This window comes from Ornithorhynchus anatinus, chromosome 1, assembly GCF_004115215.2.
Source record: "Ornithorhynchus anatinus isolate Pmale09 chromosome 1, mOrnAna1.pri.v4, whole genome shotgun sequence".
In the NCBI taxonomy this organism is placed as follows: domain Eukaryota; kingdom Metazoa; phylum Chordata; class Mammalia; order Monotremata; family Ornithorhynchidae; genus Ornithorhynchus; species Ornithorhynchus anatinus.
Window position 1 is genome coordinate 184,252,629 of NC_041728.1, and position 16,448 is coordinate 184,269,076.

Here is a 16,448-nt window from a genome sequence, read left to right on the forward strand (position 1 = left end):
CGGTCTCCCCAGACCCGCCCCCACCCGCAGGCCCCGCCTCCTTTCTATCACGCCCCTCTAGACCCCGCCCCTTTAGACCCATCCTCCTTCAGACCCCGCCCCCTTTAGCCCCGCCCCTTTAGAGCGCATCCCTCTAGGCCCCGCCCCCCTTAGACCCCTCCCCCTTTAGCCCCACCCCTTTATGCCCCCGCCCCTTCGAACCCGCCCCTTTTAACCCCCCAGTCTCCCCAGACCCACCCCCGCAGGCCCCGCCTCCTTTCGACCCCGCCCCTTTAGGCCCATCCTCCTTCGAGCCCCGCCCCTTTAGTCCCGCCCCCTTTCGGTCCCTCCCCCTGTAGGCCCCACCCCCTGTAGGCCCCACCCCTGGCCTCCCCAGACCCGCCCCCATTCGCAGACCCCGCCCTCCCCAAGCCCCGCCCCCTCTGCACTAGTAGCAGCAGGTGCGAGCGGCAGAGAGGAGGAGCAGGAGGAGCAGGAGGAGCAGGAGGAGCAGGAGGTGGTCGGGGAGACCCCCTGCCCCCACACCACGTGACCCTCCCCCCCCCCAAAGCGTCGCTCCCACGCGGGACCCCCCGAGCCCCCCGGCCGGCAGCATGGCTTCCCTCCCGCTCCAGGTAACGGGGACGGGGCGGGCAAAGCCTCGGGGAGGGGGCGTCCGCCTTCCCTTCCCCTTCTCAGCCCCGGGGTGGTGGGGGCGAAGCCCCCCGCCGCCCTCCCGCCGCCTGGGGTCGGATCCTTCCGTCGGGCCGGAGGGGTCTGGGCGTGGGGAGGGGCCCCGGGGGGCGTGGGGGGCGTGGGGAGGGGGCCTTGGGGGCGCGGAGCTCCAAATCATCTCCGCCCCAATTATCCGCCTCCAAATTCTCCGGAGGGGAAGGCAGGCGGGGGCTCGGACTCCCTCCTCCGGGCCCCGCCGCCCGAGGTCTTTCCATCCGGCGGAGGGGAGAGGTGGGGGGTCGGGGGGGGGGGGCCGCCCCAGGAGCCCCCTCCTCCCTCCAGGTCTCCCCCAGCGGACCGGACCTCCCGCCGGCCAGATGGACGACTGCCCCCCACCCCCACTGATCATCTCAACACCCCCCTTCCTCCCACCTAGGGCTCACGATGCCCCCCGAAATATTGGGGACCCCCAACGGCCCCCCCCGGATAATGGGGGACTGCCAGCTCCCGTGGGAGAGGCCCCGGGAGGCCCGGAGCCTGGGGATGCGTTTTAGGGCCGTCTCGGTGGGCGTGCGGGCCTCCCCAGAGGCAGGGGACTGGCCCGGTTGACCCCTTGGGCGTCCCCCCCGCTCCCCGCGGCCTCCCGAGCGGGCCGAACCCTTTTTCTCCCGGCCCCCGACCTCCCCGACCTCCACGGAGGCCCTGGCTCCGGAGGCCCGGGGCCCAGCCTCCTGGGGGGTAAAGTCCAGGCCAGCGGGGCGGATGCCCGGCCGCTGCCCTGCCCCCACCTCGGGCGGGCCGGGGACCTCGGCGGAATTCAGCCCGAGCCCCCCGACCCATCCCGTACCCCCGTCCCGTCCGGAGCTTCCTCTTCCTCAGGTGCCCTAGGGACCTGCGAGGAATTATCGGTCCCTGTTAAATGAGACTTTTCTCATTGGCAGAAGACATTCCCAGATAATGTTGGCATTTGTTAAGCGCTTACTATGTGCAGAGCACCGTTCTGAGCGCTGGAGGAGCTACGGGGTCATCAGGTCGTTCCCCGTGAGGCTCAGTCTTAATCCCCCTTTTTCCAGATGAGGTCACTGAGGCCCAGAGGAGCGAAGTGACTCGCCCACGGTCACCCAGCTGCCAAGGGGCAGAGCTGGGAGTCGAACCCATGACCTCTGACTCCCAAGCCCGGGCTCTTTCCCCGGAGCCACGCTGCTTCCTTCCCAGATCCCTGAACCGGTCCCCACTGTCCCCTCTCCGACCCCGAGTCTCCCCAGTGACCCGGCGTGGACCGCCCCACACCCTTGACTCTCCCGTCTCCATCCCTGACTCTCCCCGGTGACCTGTTATATTGATGGCATTTGTTAAGCGCTTACTCTGTGCAAAGCGCTGTTCTGAGCGCTGCCTGACCATCCAATCCCGGCTCTGCCCCTTGGCAGCTGTGTGACTGTGGGCAAGTCGCTTACCTTCTCTGTGCCTCGGTTACCCCATCTGTAAAATGGCGATTGAGACCGGGAGCCCCACGTGGGACGACCTGATCGCCTTGCATCCTCCCCAGTGCTTAGAACGGTGCTTTGCACGTAGTGAGCGCTTAACAGATGCCATCGTTATCATCCCACACCTCTGACCCTCCCCAGTGACCCAGCCTGGACCATCCCGCCCCCCCCCCCGACTCTCCCCCGCCCATCCCCGACTCTCCCCCAGTGACCCGGCACTGACCGCCCCACGCCCCGACTCTCCCCCTCCAATCGATCGGGCAATCAGTGGTATTTATTGAGCACTTAGAGTGTGCGGAATCAGCGGTATTTATTGAGCACTTACAGTGTGCAGAGCACTGTTCGAAACACTTGGGAGAGTTCATACAGCAGAATTCCCAAACACCTTGCCCCTAACAAGCCGGCAATCAAGAGGGGAGACCGACAGTGACCTGTCTCTCCCCCGGTGACCGGGACGGACCGTCCCCCACCCCGGACTCTCCCCTCTCCGTCCCTGCCTCTCCCCTGTGACCCGGCACGGACGTCCCCTCCCCGTCCGGACTGTCCCCCGAGGCGGCGTCCCCGCCAAGCTCCCGGCCGATGTCTTGCAGGCCCGGAGGCTCCTGGGTCGGCAGACGCGGCGGCAGCAGCGGCCGTCGTTCCTGGAATCCTGGGTGCGAGCCCTGGTCACCCTGTGCTCCGCCCTGACCGTGGTCCTCTCCTCCGTGTCCGTCTGCGACGGCCGCTGGGTCTTCCTGCGGGGCCAGCGGCTCCTGGGCCTGTGGCCCGCGTGCCCTGCGGGCCCCGGGCCCCTCTGCGTCCCCGGGGCGGGCTCGGCCGGCCCCCCGCCGGCCCTCCTGGGGTCCCTGGCCGTGGCGGTGGCCATCCTGGGCCTGGCGCTGCTCATGGCGGCTCAGGTGTGCGGGGAGGCCCGCGCCCGGGGCAGGTGGGCCCTGGGGTGCGGCCTGGTCCTCTCGGCGTCCGTCCCGTCGGCCGCGGGGCTGCTGGTCTTCGCCGCGCCCGTCCTGGAGGCCCGCGCCCGCTTCACGCTGACCTTCTGGTGTCAGGTCACGGCTTCCTCCCTCTTCCTCCTCAACGGGCTCAGCGGCCTCTACGTCCACCGCCTGACCCGCCCGCGGCCCGCCACCCGCTGAGGACCCTCCCCACTGCCTCACGGACCAGCCGCCGGGACCCCGAGGGGCACTCGGGGCCTCTGGACCGGACCGCCGACCCCCACGGCCCCCGTCCGGACCGGTTAACGATAATGACAGCGATATGTGTTAAGCTCTTAACTCTGTGCCAGGCACTGTACTAAGCAGAGGGGGACACTGGGTTGGACGCAGTCCCTGCCCCACGTGGGGCTCGCCATCCCGATCCCCGTTTTCCAGATGAGGGAACTAGAGAGGTGAAGTGACTTGTCCAAGGTCACCCAACAGACAAGTGCACAGACAGCTTTAGTGGAAAGATCCCGGGCTTGGGAGTCGGAGGACGCGGGTTCTGATCCCGGCCCTGCCACCTCTCAGCTGTGTGACTTTGGGCAAGTCACTTCACTTCTCTGGGCCTCAGCGACCTCATCTGTAAAATGGGGATGAAGACCGGGAGCCCCACGTTGGACAACCCGATGATCTTGTATCTACCGGCACACAGTTAGCGCTTAACAAATACCGCGATGATCATTAAGTGGCAGAGCGGGGATTAGAACCCACGACCTTCTGACTCCCAGGCCTGTGCCCTACCCGCTAGGGACCTCCCCGCCTCCAGGCGTTCATTCCGGGGGTGTCAGGGACCACCCGGGGGGTGTCGATCGGTCCCTGGAGCCGGGTGGCGGGGAGGGCTTGGGGGAAGATCACCAGCAGGGTCCGCGACCCCGGACGCGGGGGCCGGCGTACGCCGGAAAACCGGCCACCCCAAACCTGCCCCTCGCTCACTCGCTCCGGGACGGCGTAATCATTGCCGCGTTCCTTTAGGGCTCACTGTGTGCCAAGCGCTGTGCCGAGACAGAGGATAATCAGGGCGGACCCAGAGAGGCCCGCATAGGGCTCACGGGCTAATGGGGAGGGAGAATGGGAAATAAATCCCCATTGTACAGATGAGGAAACTGAGGCCGGTTTATTCTGGGATGGGGCAGGGGGAGCGCGGGCAGGGGCCTGGGGGGAAGCTTTGGTCCCTGGAGCTGGAGGGGAGCCGACCAGGCCGGGGGGCGGGAGGGGCTTGTGGTCTAAGCAGCTTTGGGGGTACCCCTTCCCCCCCCCCCCACGCGATTCATTCATTCAGTCGTATTTATTGAGTGCTTAACTGTGTGCAGAGCACTGTACTAAGCGGTTGGAAAGTACAACGCGGCAATAAAGCGCTTGGGAGAGTGCAATATAACAACAAATAGACACATTCCTGCCCCCGACGAGCTCACAGTCCCCTCCGGTCCCCTCGGTCGTGCCGGGGCGGGGGATGGGACCCCTGCACCCTGGCCCCCTGTTCTGCCCCTGCTGTGTGACCTTGGATGGGTCACTTCACCTCTCTCTGACCCTGCCCGCGCAGGGCACGGGGACTGGAGGAGCGGGCCAGGGAAGACACGCGGGGGCTGCGGAGGTGAGGGGTGGCCGAGCGTCCCCGGCGTCCCCCACCTTTGACCTGGGGCCCACTGGGATCCAGGCTAAAGGAGGGGGAGGGGGCCGCCCCCCAAATCAGGGCTGGGAGGGAGGAGGGGGGACCCCGAACTTCCGCCGGCCCCCGCTCAGATGATGCCGTGCACGCTTCTGCCAAGCCGGCCTCCCGGCCTCCAGGGTCCCGGCCTCCAGGGTCCCGGCCTCCGGGGCCCCGTCTTCGAGGGTCTCGGCCCCGGGGGGCCGTGGGCGAGGGCGAAGGAGCCGGTGTCGGTGGCGAGCGACGAGCCGAGGGGCTGGGGCGGCCGCACGCGCCGGGCCGGGACCCGCTGAGACCACCAGCGCCCCATCTCCAGCTGCACCTGGACACCGACGCCCCCCAAACCCCTTCGTCGTCACGCGGCCCCCCCCCCCCCGGTCCCCGGCACCTCCCCCAGAGCCCTGCTCCCCCTCTAATAATAATAATTACAATAACGATCGTATCTGTTAAGCGCTTATTCTGTGCCAAGCACCGTTCGAAGCGCTGGGGGAGATACCAGGTCATCGGGTCATCCCCCGTCTTGTTCCCCATTTGACGGATGAGGTCACTGAGGCCCGGGGAAGTGAAGCGGCTTGCCCGAGGTCACACAGCAGACAAGTGGCGGAGGCGGGATTAGAACCCACGACCTCTGACTCCCAAGCCCGGGCTTTTCCCACTGAGCCACGAGACCCTCCCTCCATCTACAGCACCCCCACTTCCCTCAGCACCCCCCTCAACACTCCAATCCCTGGGACCTCCCTCAGTTTCCCCTCTAGAGAAGCAGCGTGGCCTAGTGGCGAGAGCCTGGGCCTGGGAGTCAGAGGGCGTGGGTTCTAATCCCGCCTCCTCCACGGGTCTGCTGGGAGACCTTGGGCCAGTCACTTCACTTCTCTGGGCTTCAGTTCCCTCCTCTGTCAAATGGGGAATAAAACTGTGAGCCCCAGGAAGTAGCATGATGTAATGGACAGAAATCAGAAGGGAGGTAGAATAATAATGATAATGGTGGTATTTGTTAAGTGCTTACTACTGATGATGATAATGTTGGTGTTTAAGCGCTTACTATGTGCAAAGCACTGTTCTAAGCGCTGAGGGGATACAAGGTGATCAGGTTGTCCCACGTGGGGCTCCCGGTTTGAATCCCCATTTTCCAGATGAGGTCACTGAGGCCCAGAGAAGTGAAATGACTTGCCCAGAGTCACCCAGCTGGCAAGCGGCGGAGCCGGGATTCGAACCCATGACCTCCGACTCCCAAGCCCGGGCTCTCTCTCTCCTTCTCTAAGGTAGAAAGTCACGGGTTCTAACCCCGGCTCTGCCGCTTGTCTGCTGGGAGACCCCGGGCAGGTCGCTTCACTTCTCTGGGCCTCATCCGGCAAATGGGGGACTGACCCTGGGAGCCCCACGGGGGACAACCCGATGACCTTGTATCTCCCCCAGTGCTTAGAACGGTGCTCGGCACATAGTAAGCGCTTAACAAATACCCTAATTATAATTATTGTTAATTATAGGGCTGGCACCATCCACAGCACCCCGCTCCCCCCAACCCTGCTCTCCCCCAGACGACCTACACCCCTTCCCTCCGCTGCCCTAGCACCCCAAAAGCAGCCCGCTTCTCCCCCCGGCGCACCCGGGTTTCTCCCCCACGGCGTCCTGCTCTCCTCTCCCCCCTGTCCTGCCCCCCAAGATGCCCCCTGCCCCACTCACCTCCCCCCGCCCCAGGCCCACCCCTCACCCCCATCTTCCCAGGCCCCCCAAACTATTCCCAGGCCCCCCACCTCCGCCGTTCCAGGGAAGGGGATGATGTGGGGAGGGGGGACTCACCTCTCCATTGAGGAAGCAGTAAAGCACGGCCACCAGGAACCCCTGCTGGGGGAGGGGGAGGAGACAGAAAAAGAGAAAGCCCCCCACCCCTTCAGCCGCCGCTCGGAGACCCCGCCATGCCTGCAAGTGGGGGGCATCGCCTCCTCCTTTCATTCATTCGATTCAATAGTATTTACTGAGCGCTTCCTAGGTGCAGAGCACTGGACTAAGCGGTTGGAATGGACAATTGGGCAACAGATAGAGACCGTCCCTGCCCATGGACGGGCTCACGGTCTAATCGGGGGAGACGGACAAAAACGAGACAACTTAATCACGATAAATAGAACGAAGGGGATGGACACCTCATTAACAAAATAAATAGGGGAATAAAAATCTCTCCAAATGAGCAGAGTGCTGAGGGGAGAGGGGGAGGAGCAGAGGGAAAGGGGGGAAACGGGGCTTAGCGGAGGGGAGGGGAGGGCGGGGGCAGAGAGGGAGCAGAGGCAAAGGGGGGTAAAATAATGTTGGTATTTGTTAAGCGCTTACTATGTGCCCAGCACTGTTTGAAGCGCTGGGGGAGACACAGGGTCATCAGGTTGTGCCACGTGAGGCTCACAGTCTTCATCCCCATTTTACAGATAGTGACCCCACCTCCAGGGAGTCCTCCCTGACTGCCCCTCTCACCCCCTACCCAACCTATCAACAGCGGCACCTTCCCTAGCCCCCTCGGGTCCTTCTTGGCCTGGCCGTTTCCCTCCACCTGTCCTTTTTTTTTATTTTTAATGCCATTTGTTAGGCATCTACGCTGGGCCAGACACTGTACTAAGCGCTGGGGTGGATACACGAGAAGCAGCCTGGCTCGGTGGAAAGAGCCCGGGTTTGGGAGTCAGAGTCCGCCTCTTAGCTGCGTGACTTTGGGCAAGTCACTTCACTTCTCTGGGCCTCAGTGACCTCATCTGGAAAATGGGGGTGAAGACTGTGAGCCCCAAGTGGGATAACCTGATGACTTTGTATCTACCGAGCGCTTAGAACGGTGCTTGGCACATAGTAAGCGCTTAACAAATACCAACATTATTATTATTATACGATTGAATACGATTGAAAGAATATAATCAAATCAGGACCCAGCCCATGTCCCACACGGGGCTCATTGTCTTAATCCCCATTTTAATGGCTTAGTACAGTGCCTAGCGCATAGTCAGCACTTAACAAATACCGTTGTTATTATTATTTTGAAGAAACTGAGGCCCGGAGCCATGAAGTGACTGGCCCAAGGTCACACAGCAGCCAGATGGCAGAGCCGGGATTAGAACCCAGATCTCCGACTCCCAGACCCAGGGTCTATCCATTAGGCCACACTGCTTCCCTGTCCTCCACCTGTCCCTCCCTGGTTGCAGTTTAGATGGAGAGGAAAGGGTGGATTTTAGCGTTGTCCTGAAGGTCCAACGGACAGGATTAGCGATGGATCGAATGTACGGGTGGAAGGAGAGGGATCAGTCGAGGATAAGGCCGAGGTCACGGACCTTTGAGACAGGAAGGGTGGTGGTGCTGTCTACAGGGATGGGAAAGTCAGGGGGACGGCAGGGTTCGGGTGGGAAGATGAGGAGCTCCGTTTTGGACGTGTTAAGTCTGAGGTGTCGGGAGGGCAGCCAGCTAGAGACGTCCTGAAGGAGGGAGGAGAGGCGAGAACGGAGAGAGGGAGAGAGATCGGGACTGGAGAGGAAGATTTGGGGATCGTCCGCGGAGAGGCGGGAGTTGAAGCCGTGGAGAGAACGAGTTCTCCGAGGGAGGGGGTGGAGACGGAGACTAGAAGGGGACCCAGAACTGAGCCTCGAGGGACCCCCCAGAGTGAGGGGGTGGGAGGCGGAGGAGGAGCCCACGAAGGAGACGGAGAAGGAGCGGCCGGAGAGGTAGGAGGAGAACCGGGAGAGGACAGTGGCCCGGAAGCCGAGGTCGGATAACGTTTCCAGGAGAGGGGGTGGCCCACAGTGTCCAAGGCGGCCCAGAGGTGGAGGAGGATGAGGATGGAGTAGAGGACAGTGGATTTGGCAAGAAGGAGGTCACTGGTGGCCTCTGAGAAGACGGTTTCGGTGGATTGAAGGGGACGAAAGCCAGATTGGAGGGGGTCCTGGAGAGAATCGGAGGAGATGAAGTGGAGAGAGCGGGTGTGGACGACTCGCTCAAGGAGTTTGGAGAGGAAGGGTAGGAGAAAGATCGGGCGGTAATTGGAGGGAGCCATGGGGTCCAGGTAGGGGGTTTTTTAAGGATAGGGGAGACGTGGACGTGTTTGAAAGCAGTGGGGAAGAAGCCCTTGGAGAGCCAACAGTTGAAGATGGTGGTCAAGGAGGGGAGAAGGGAGGGGCCGAGTGCCTTGATAAGGTGCGAAGGGATGGAGTCAGATGTGCCGGGGGAGGAGGTGGATTCTGAGAGACGGCGGAAGATCTCTTGAAAATCCTGCTGGGAAAGATGGGAGAGTCGAAGAAGGGGCAGGAGGAGGGAGGGACGGGGGAGATTTCAGGGAGATGACGCCCGATGGTGTCCATTTTCTCAATCAAGTAGGTGGCCGGGACATTAGGGCCGAGAGATGGGGGACTTGGGGGGGACAGGGGTTTGAAGATGGAGTTGAACATCTGGAACATCTGATTACCTTGTAGCTACTCTAGCACTTAGAACAGTGCTTGGCACCTAGTAAGCACTTAATAAATGCCATCACTGTTATTATTATTATTATAGAACAGCTGCCAAAAGCAGTGGGAATGGGAGTCTTTTAGACTGTGAGCCCGATGTTGGGCAGCAATTGTCTCTATCAGTTGCCGAATTGTAATGATGATAATGTTGGCATTTGTTAAGCACGTACTATGTGCAAAGCACTGTTCTGAGCACTGGGGAGGATACAAAGTGATTAGGTTGTCCCATGTGGGGCTCATAGTCTTAATGCCCATTTTACAGATGAGGAAACTGAGGCCCAGAGAAGTGAAGTGACTTGCCCAAAGTCACACAGCTGACATGTGGCAAAGCCGGGATGCATACCAAGCGCTTAGTACAGTGCTCTGCAAACAGTAAGCGCTCAATAAATACCACTAAATGGATGAATGAGTCAGTAAAGATGGAGAAATGACGTTGCCCAGCGGCATGAGAAAGGTCAGAGGTGGATGAGCAGGTGATCAAAATGTTGATCGAAGCCAAAGGCAGAGATTTAAGTTTTTACTGCACGGAAGAAGAAAATTCATTCATTCAATAGTATTTATTGAGCGCTTACTATGTGCAGAGCACTGTACTAAGCGCTTTGGATGAACAAGTCGGCAACAGATAGAGACGGTCCCTGCCGTCTGACGGGCTCACGGTCTAATCGGGGGAGACGGACAGACGAGAACGATGGCGATAGATAGAGTCGAGGGGAAGAACGTCTCGTAAAAACCGATGGCGACTAAATAGAATCGAGGCGATGTACAATTCATTAACAAAATAAATAGGATAACGAAAATATATACAGTCGAGCGGACGAGTACGGTGCTGTGGGGATGGGAAGGGAGAGGTGGAGGAGCGGAGGGAAAAGGGGAAAAAGAGGGTTTAGCTGCGGAGAGGTAAAGGGGGGATGGCAGAGGGAGTAGAGGGAGAAGAGGAGCTCGGTCTGGGAACGCCTCTCGGAGGAGGTGAGTTTTAAGTAGGGTTTCGAAGAGGGAAAGAGAATCACTTTGGCGGAGGTGAGGAGGGAGGGCCTTCCGGGACCGCGGGAGGACGCGACCCGGGGGTCGACGGCGGGATGGGCGAGACCGAGGGACGGTGAGGAGGTGGGCGGCGGAGGAGCGGAGCGTGCGGGGTGGGCGGTAGAAAGAGAGAAGGGAGGAGAGGTAGGAAGGGGCCAGGTGACGGAGAGCCTCGAAGCCTAGAGTGAGGAGTTTTTGTTTGGAGCGGAGGTCGATAGGCAACCACTGGAGTTGTTTAAGAAGGGGAGTGACGGGCCCAGATCGTCTCTGCGGGAAGATGAGCCGGGCGGCGGAGTGAAGAATAGACCGGAGCGGGGCGAGAGAGGAGGAAGGGAGGTCGGAGAGAAGGCCGACACGGTAGTCTAGCCGGGATATAACGAGAGCCCGTAACGGTAAGGTAGCCGTCCGGGTGGAGAGGAGAGGGCGGATCTCGGCGATATCGTAGAGGTGAAACCGGCGGGTCTCGGTAACGGATCGGATGCGTGGGGTGAACGAGAGAGACGAGTCAAGGATGACACCGAGATCGCGGGCCTGAGAGACGGGAAGGATGGTCGTGCCATCAACGGTAAAATGGTAAACTGCTTCTGGATTTTTTTTTTACCAAGAAAATTCTATGGAGACACATCCCGGAATGACTACAGACAGGGCAGAAGGCGGGATGTTCTGGAAAAAATACGACCATAGAGTCGTTATGGACCGGAAACGACTCGACGGCATATGATAATGATAATAATAATGGTATTTATTAAGCGCTTACTATGTGCCAAGCACCGTAAAATGGGGATCGAGACTGTGAGCCATTTGACAGATGAGGTAACTGAGGCACAGGGAAGTGAAGTGACTTGCTCAGGGTCATGTAGCAATAATAATGATGGCATTTATAATGATAATAATTTGGTATTTGTTAAGCGCTTACTAGTGCCAAGCACTGTTCTAAGCTCTGGGTAGATACAAGGTAAACAGGTTGACCCACGTGGGGCTCATAGTTTTAATCCTCATTTTCCAGATGAGGTAACTGAGGCACAGAGAAGTGACTTGCCCAAAGTCACACAGCTGACGAGTGGCGGAGTCGGGATTAGAACCCACGACCTCTGACTCCCAAGGCTGGGCTCTTGCCACTGAGCCACACGGTTACTCTGTGCCTGGAACAGTAATGAGCACTGAGGTGGATACAAGCACAGCAGACAGGCGGCAGAGCCGGAATTAGAATCCGGGTCCTTCTGACTCCCAGAGTGGGGGTCTAATAATAATAATAATAAAAATAACTGTGGTATTTGTTACATGCTTACTTTGTGCCAGGCACAGTTCTAAGCCCCGGGTTGGATCGAGTCGGACGCAGTCCCCGTCCCCCGTGGGGCTCACAGTCTCGATCCCCATTTGACAGATGAGGGAACCGAGGCCCAGAGAACTGAAGTGACTGGCCCAAGGTCACCCAGCAGACAAGTGGCAGAGCCGGGATTAGAACCCAGGACTCTGTCCACTACGTCACGCTCTAACCGCTAGGCCATGCTTCTTCCCTCTGCCCTGGATCCCCCCCAGCTGGGTGGGGGAGTACGGCTGACGCCGGGTGGGCGAGGGTTAAGAGCCTGGGAAGGGAGTCAGAAGGTCCTGGGTTCCAATGCCGGATCTGCCACTTGCTTGCTGTGTGACTGTGGGCAAGTCACTTCACTTCTCTGGGCCTCAGTGACCTCATCTGGAAAATGGGGATTAACAGGGAGCCTCACGTGGGACAACCCGATGACCCTGGATCTCCCCCAGCGCTTAGAACAGTGTTCGGCACGTAGTAAGCGCTTAACAAATACCAACATTATTATTATTATTAACTGTGAGCCTCACGTGGGACAACCCGATTCCCCTGGATCTCCCCCAGCGCTTAGAACAGTGCTCGGCACATAGTAAGCGCTTAACAAATACCAACATTTTTATTCTCCGAACCTCCGTTTCCTCGACTGTAAAGTTGGGGGTTCAGGGTCTTGTCTCCCTCCTGCTTGGACCGTGAGCCCCAGGTCCCGCGGAGACTGTATCCCACCTGGTCAATTTGCATCCACCCCAGTGCTTAGAACATTCATTCATTCATTCACTCACTCATTCATTCATTCATTCCATCGTATTTATTGAGTGCTTACTATGTGCAGAGCACTGAGTGCTTGGGAGACAGCACGGCCTAGGGGCGAGAGCCCGGGCTTGGGAGTCAGAGGACGTGGGTTATAATAACGATGTTGGTATTTGATAAGCGCTTCCTATGTGCCGAGCACTGTTCTAAGCGCAGGGGGAGATACAAGGTGATCAGGTGGTCCCTCTTGAGGCTCCCAGTCTTCATCCCCATTTTCCAGATGAGGTCACTGAGGCACGGAGAAGCGAAGTGACTCGCCCACAGTCACCCAGCTGCCAAGGGGCAGAGCCGGCATTCGAACCCATGACCTCTGACTCCCAAGCCCGGGCTCTGTGCCACTGAGCCACGCTGCTTCGCTGGTTCTGCCACTTGTCCAGTATGTGGCAGGTCACTTCACTTCTCTGGGTCTCAGTTCCCTCATCCGTCAAATGGGGATGAAGACGGGGAGCCCCACGTAGGACAAGGCGAAGCGGTAGGGCGCCGGTCTAGAAGCCGGAGGGCTTGGGTTTGAGTCCGACCCATTCCGTTAGTCCGCCGCGTGACCGGGGGCGAGTCACTTCTCTTCTCTGTACCTCAGTTTCTCCGTCTGTAAAATGGGGGGCAATGATACCTGCCTTGTTTTCCCTACCTCGCAGGGGTGTGGTGAGGGTTTGAAATGAACTGATTAATCAAGCGCTTAGTACGGTGTTCTGCACACAGTAAGCACTCAATAGTAAGATTGAACGAATGAATACCCAAGCGCTTAGAACGGTGCTTGGCACAGAGTAAGCGCTTCACAAATACCATTATTATCATCGTCATTATTATTAACGATGCAACAGTAAACGGACACCTTCTCTGCATTAAGGAGCGTGCTCAAGTGCTTGACGTGTGACTTGGTGGAAAGTCATGAGTTCTAATCCCGGCTCCGCCGCTTGTCAGCTGGGTGACTTTGGGCAAGTCACTTCACTTCTCTGGGCCTCAGTTACCTCAAATGGGGATGAAGCCCGCGAGCCCCACGTGGGACAGCCGGATGACCTTGGATCTACCCCAGGGCTTAGAAGAGTGCTTGGCCCACAGTAAGCGCTTAACAAATACCATAATTATTATAAACACAAAGGAAAACGCAGAGGGGACGGGGAGGGGGCCGGGGCCGAGGGGGACGGGCCGTTACCTGGAAGGACCCCGCGGCCAGCTCCAGGGAGAACTGTATCTCCAGGGTGAGACTGTCGGACTGCTCGGGGGAGAAGGCGAAGATGACGTAGAGGACCCCGAAGAGGGGCATGAGCAGGAGGCTGGATTTCGCCAGGCGCCTGCACCCGGCGGGGAGAGAGTCGGGGGGTCACCGCTCGGGGGAAAGGGGGGACGGGCTCAGCGGGGGGAGGTGGGAGTCGGGGGTCAGCGGATGGGTGGGAGCGGATCAGGGGCCTCGGCCAGTGTCGGGCCCGGGTCGGCGGGCCGTCGGCGGAGGCACTGAGGGCTTGGGGGTTGGCAGGAGGAGTGGGGGTCGGTAGTGGGGTTCAGCGGGGGATTAGCGGGGGGGGGTCAGCAGGGGACGGTGGTGTTTCAGCAGGGTCGGTTCAGCGGCGAGGGATCGGCGGAGGATCAGTAGGGGATGGCGGTGTCTCCACAGGGGTCGGCGGGGGTTCCGTGGGGGGGTCGGCGGGGATCAGCAGGGGACAGCGGTGTTTCCAGTGGGGTCAGCAAGGGGTCAGCTGGGTAGTGGGGGTCGGTAGCGGGGAGCCACCGGGACGTCCGCGGGGGACAGCGGTGTTTCAGCGGGGTCGGCAGGGGTTCGGCGGAGGACGGCGGGGGTCAGCGGGGGGTCAACGGGGGTGTTAGCGGGGAGGGGAGAGGGGTCAGCTGGGGACAGCGGTGATTCAGCGGGGTCAGCAGGGGGTCACTGGAGGTCAGCGGGGAACTGAGGGTCAGCGGGGGTCAGCGGGGTTCGGCCGAGGTCAGCGGGGTAAGCACCTATACTGGGCGGCATCCCTCCTGCACGTCTCTGGGGTCTGGAGTTTCTTGGTGAGGATGCGGAGCGTGTTCACAAAGAGGACGAAATTCACCTGGAAAGATGAGGCGGGGAGACTTGGTTCATTCATTCCTTCATTCCGTCGTATTTAATGAGCCCTTACTATGTGCGAAACACCTTCCTAAGCGCTTGGGAGAGCGCAGTACAGTCGGGAGGGGTCTCGGGGGCCATCCGATGTCCGGTCCCCGGCCGACGCGGGTCCCGGATAATGGGTGGGGGGGACACCGTTCTTGGGGTGCCTCCAGACTGAAAGCCCACTGTGGGCGGGGAATGTGTCCGTTCTATTGTTCTCTCCCAAGCGTTTAGTACAGCGCTCTGCAGACAGGAAGCGCTCAATAAACTCGACCGACCGTCTCAGGGCCGATGAGCCGGGGCCGGACGGGGGGCTTGGGCAGTTGGGGGGGAGTGGGGAGGCAGGAAGGCTCGAGGGGTCTCGACCCCGGGAACGTGGGGGGGGGGGTCCCGATCAATCAGTTGTACTTATTGAGCACTTACTATGTGCAAAGCAGTCGGCCAGTCGTATTTATTGAGCGCTCACTGTGTGCAGAGCACTCTACTAAGCACTTGGGAGAGTACGCCATAATAAAAAAAGGACACATTCCCTGCCCACAGTGAGCTGACCGTCTAGAGAGGTCAACACCAGGAATGATAATAATTATAATTAGGGTATTTGTTAAGCCCTTACTATGTGCCAAGCACTGTTCAAAGCGCTGGGGGAGATCCAAGATCATCAGGTTGTCCCACGTGGGGCTCACAGTCTTCATCCCCATTTTACAGATGAGGGAACTGAGGCATAGAGAAGTGAGGCGGCTTGCCCAAAGTCACCCAGCTGACCAACGGAGGAGCTAGGATTTGAACCCACGTCCTCGGACTCCCAAGCCCGAGCTCTTTCCCCTGAGCCACGCTGAGAGTGGGGGTGGGTGGGTGGGTCATAGAGCCACCCTTGTTGTCCCTCCCCCACCCCACTTGCCCCTTCCCCCCCCCCCCCCCGCCAGATCCTCCCACCCTTTCCCCCCCGGCCCGGCTCGTTCTGCTTCAAGAGGTCAGGGTGACCTGAATTAATTATTATTATGTTGGTATGTGTTAAGCGCTTACTATGTGCAGAGCACTGTTCTAAACGCTGGGGTAGACACAGGGCAATCAGCTTGTCCCACACGAGGCTCACAGTCTTAATCTCCATTTTCCAGATGAGGTAACTGAGGCCCAGAGAAGTGAAGTGACTCCCCCGCAGTCCCACAGCTGACGAGCGGCAGAGCAGGGATTCGAACCCATGACCTCTGACTCCCAAGCCCGGGCTCTTTCCACTGACCCACGCTGCTTCTGATAAGGTCAGGAAGCTGCCCCTTCCCCGAGCAGGACTCCAGGGTGGGGGGGCAAGAGGAAGGGTGTGGGAGCAGGTTGGGGGGGGGCCGTAAGGTCTCAGGCCCAGGATGGTCTCATGGCCTGTCTCCCCCGATTAGACTGTAAGCCCCTCAGAGGGCAGGGACTGTCAGAGAAGCAGCGTGGCTCAGTGGAAAGAGCCCGGGCTTTGGAGTCAGAGGTCACGAGTTCGAATCCCGGCTCTGCCTCTTGTCGGCTGTGTGACTGGGGGCGAGTCACTTCACTTCTCTGGGCCTCGGTGACCTCATCTGGAAAATGGGGATTAAGACTGGGAGCCCCACGTGGGACGACCTCATTCCCGTGTCTACCCCAGCGCTTAGAACAGTGCTCGGCACCTAGTAGGCGCTTAACGAATACCGACCTTATTATCTGTTGCCGACTTGTCCCTTCCAAGCGCTTAGTCCAGTGCTCTGCGCATAGTAAGCGCTCAATAAATACTATTGAATGAATGAATGAATGAATGGCCTCCTTGGGTCAGAGGCAGGTGCCCACCCGCCCTCCCCGGTGGGGCAACGCAGCCCAGCGGAGGCTCCTGAGCCCCCAGACCCCCTCCCCGCCCAGGCCCCCCGGCCTCCCCCGGCCCCCCGGAGCCACTCACCAGGATGGAGAGGATGATGGGGCCCCGGATGATCCACCAAATGCCCGTCTCCGAGTTAATGAACCAGCACCTGCAACGGCAACCGCTCAGGCCCAGCGGGACTGGA

General features: G+C 59.9%; 2 protein-coding genes across 2 annotated transcripts in view; one reads left to right on the forward strand and one right to left on the reverse strand.

Annotated features, from left to right (window-relative positions):
• Positions 1–538: 538 nt before the first annotated feature.
• On the forward strand, positions 539–3,464 carry TMEM37 (transmembrane protein 37). Its single transcript, XM_029071243.1, has 2 exons — positions 539–614; positions 2,729–3,464. Exons 1-2 carry the CDS (start codon positions 594–596, stop codon positions 3,269–3,271), a joined length of 564 nt encoding a protein of 187 aa, XP_028927076.1. The 5' UTR covers positions 539–593; the 3' UTR covers positions 3,272–3,464.
• Positions 3,465–4,848: 1,384 nt separating this feature from the next.
• SCTR (secretin receptor) overlaps positions 4,849–16,448 on the reverse strand; it is a 39,339-nt gene continuing 27,739 nt past the window's right edge. Inside the window, exons 9-13 of the mRNA XM_029063256.1 lie at positions 16,343–16,412; positions 14,307–14,398; positions 13,507–13,645; positions 6,555–6,596; positions 4,849–5,079 (exon numbers count right to left, since the gene is read on the reverse strand). Of these exons, the coding sequence (XP_028919089.1) occupies positions 4,849–5,079; positions 6,555–6,596; positions 13,507–13,645; positions 14,307–14,398; positions 16,343–16,412 (574 nt within the window). The remainder of the gene's footprint in view (positions 5,080–6,554; positions 6,597–13,506; positions 13,646–14,306; positions 14,399–16,342; positions 16,413–16,448) is intronic.

Coding starts and splice junctions, on each gene's coding strand:
- TMEM37 (XM_029071243.1), top strand. CDS start 594: ATGGCTTCCCTCCCGCTCCAG. Junction 615..2,728: donor TGGCTTCCCTCCCGCTCCAG/GTAACGGGGACG, acceptor GATGTCTTGCAG/GCCCGGAGGCTCCTGGGTCG.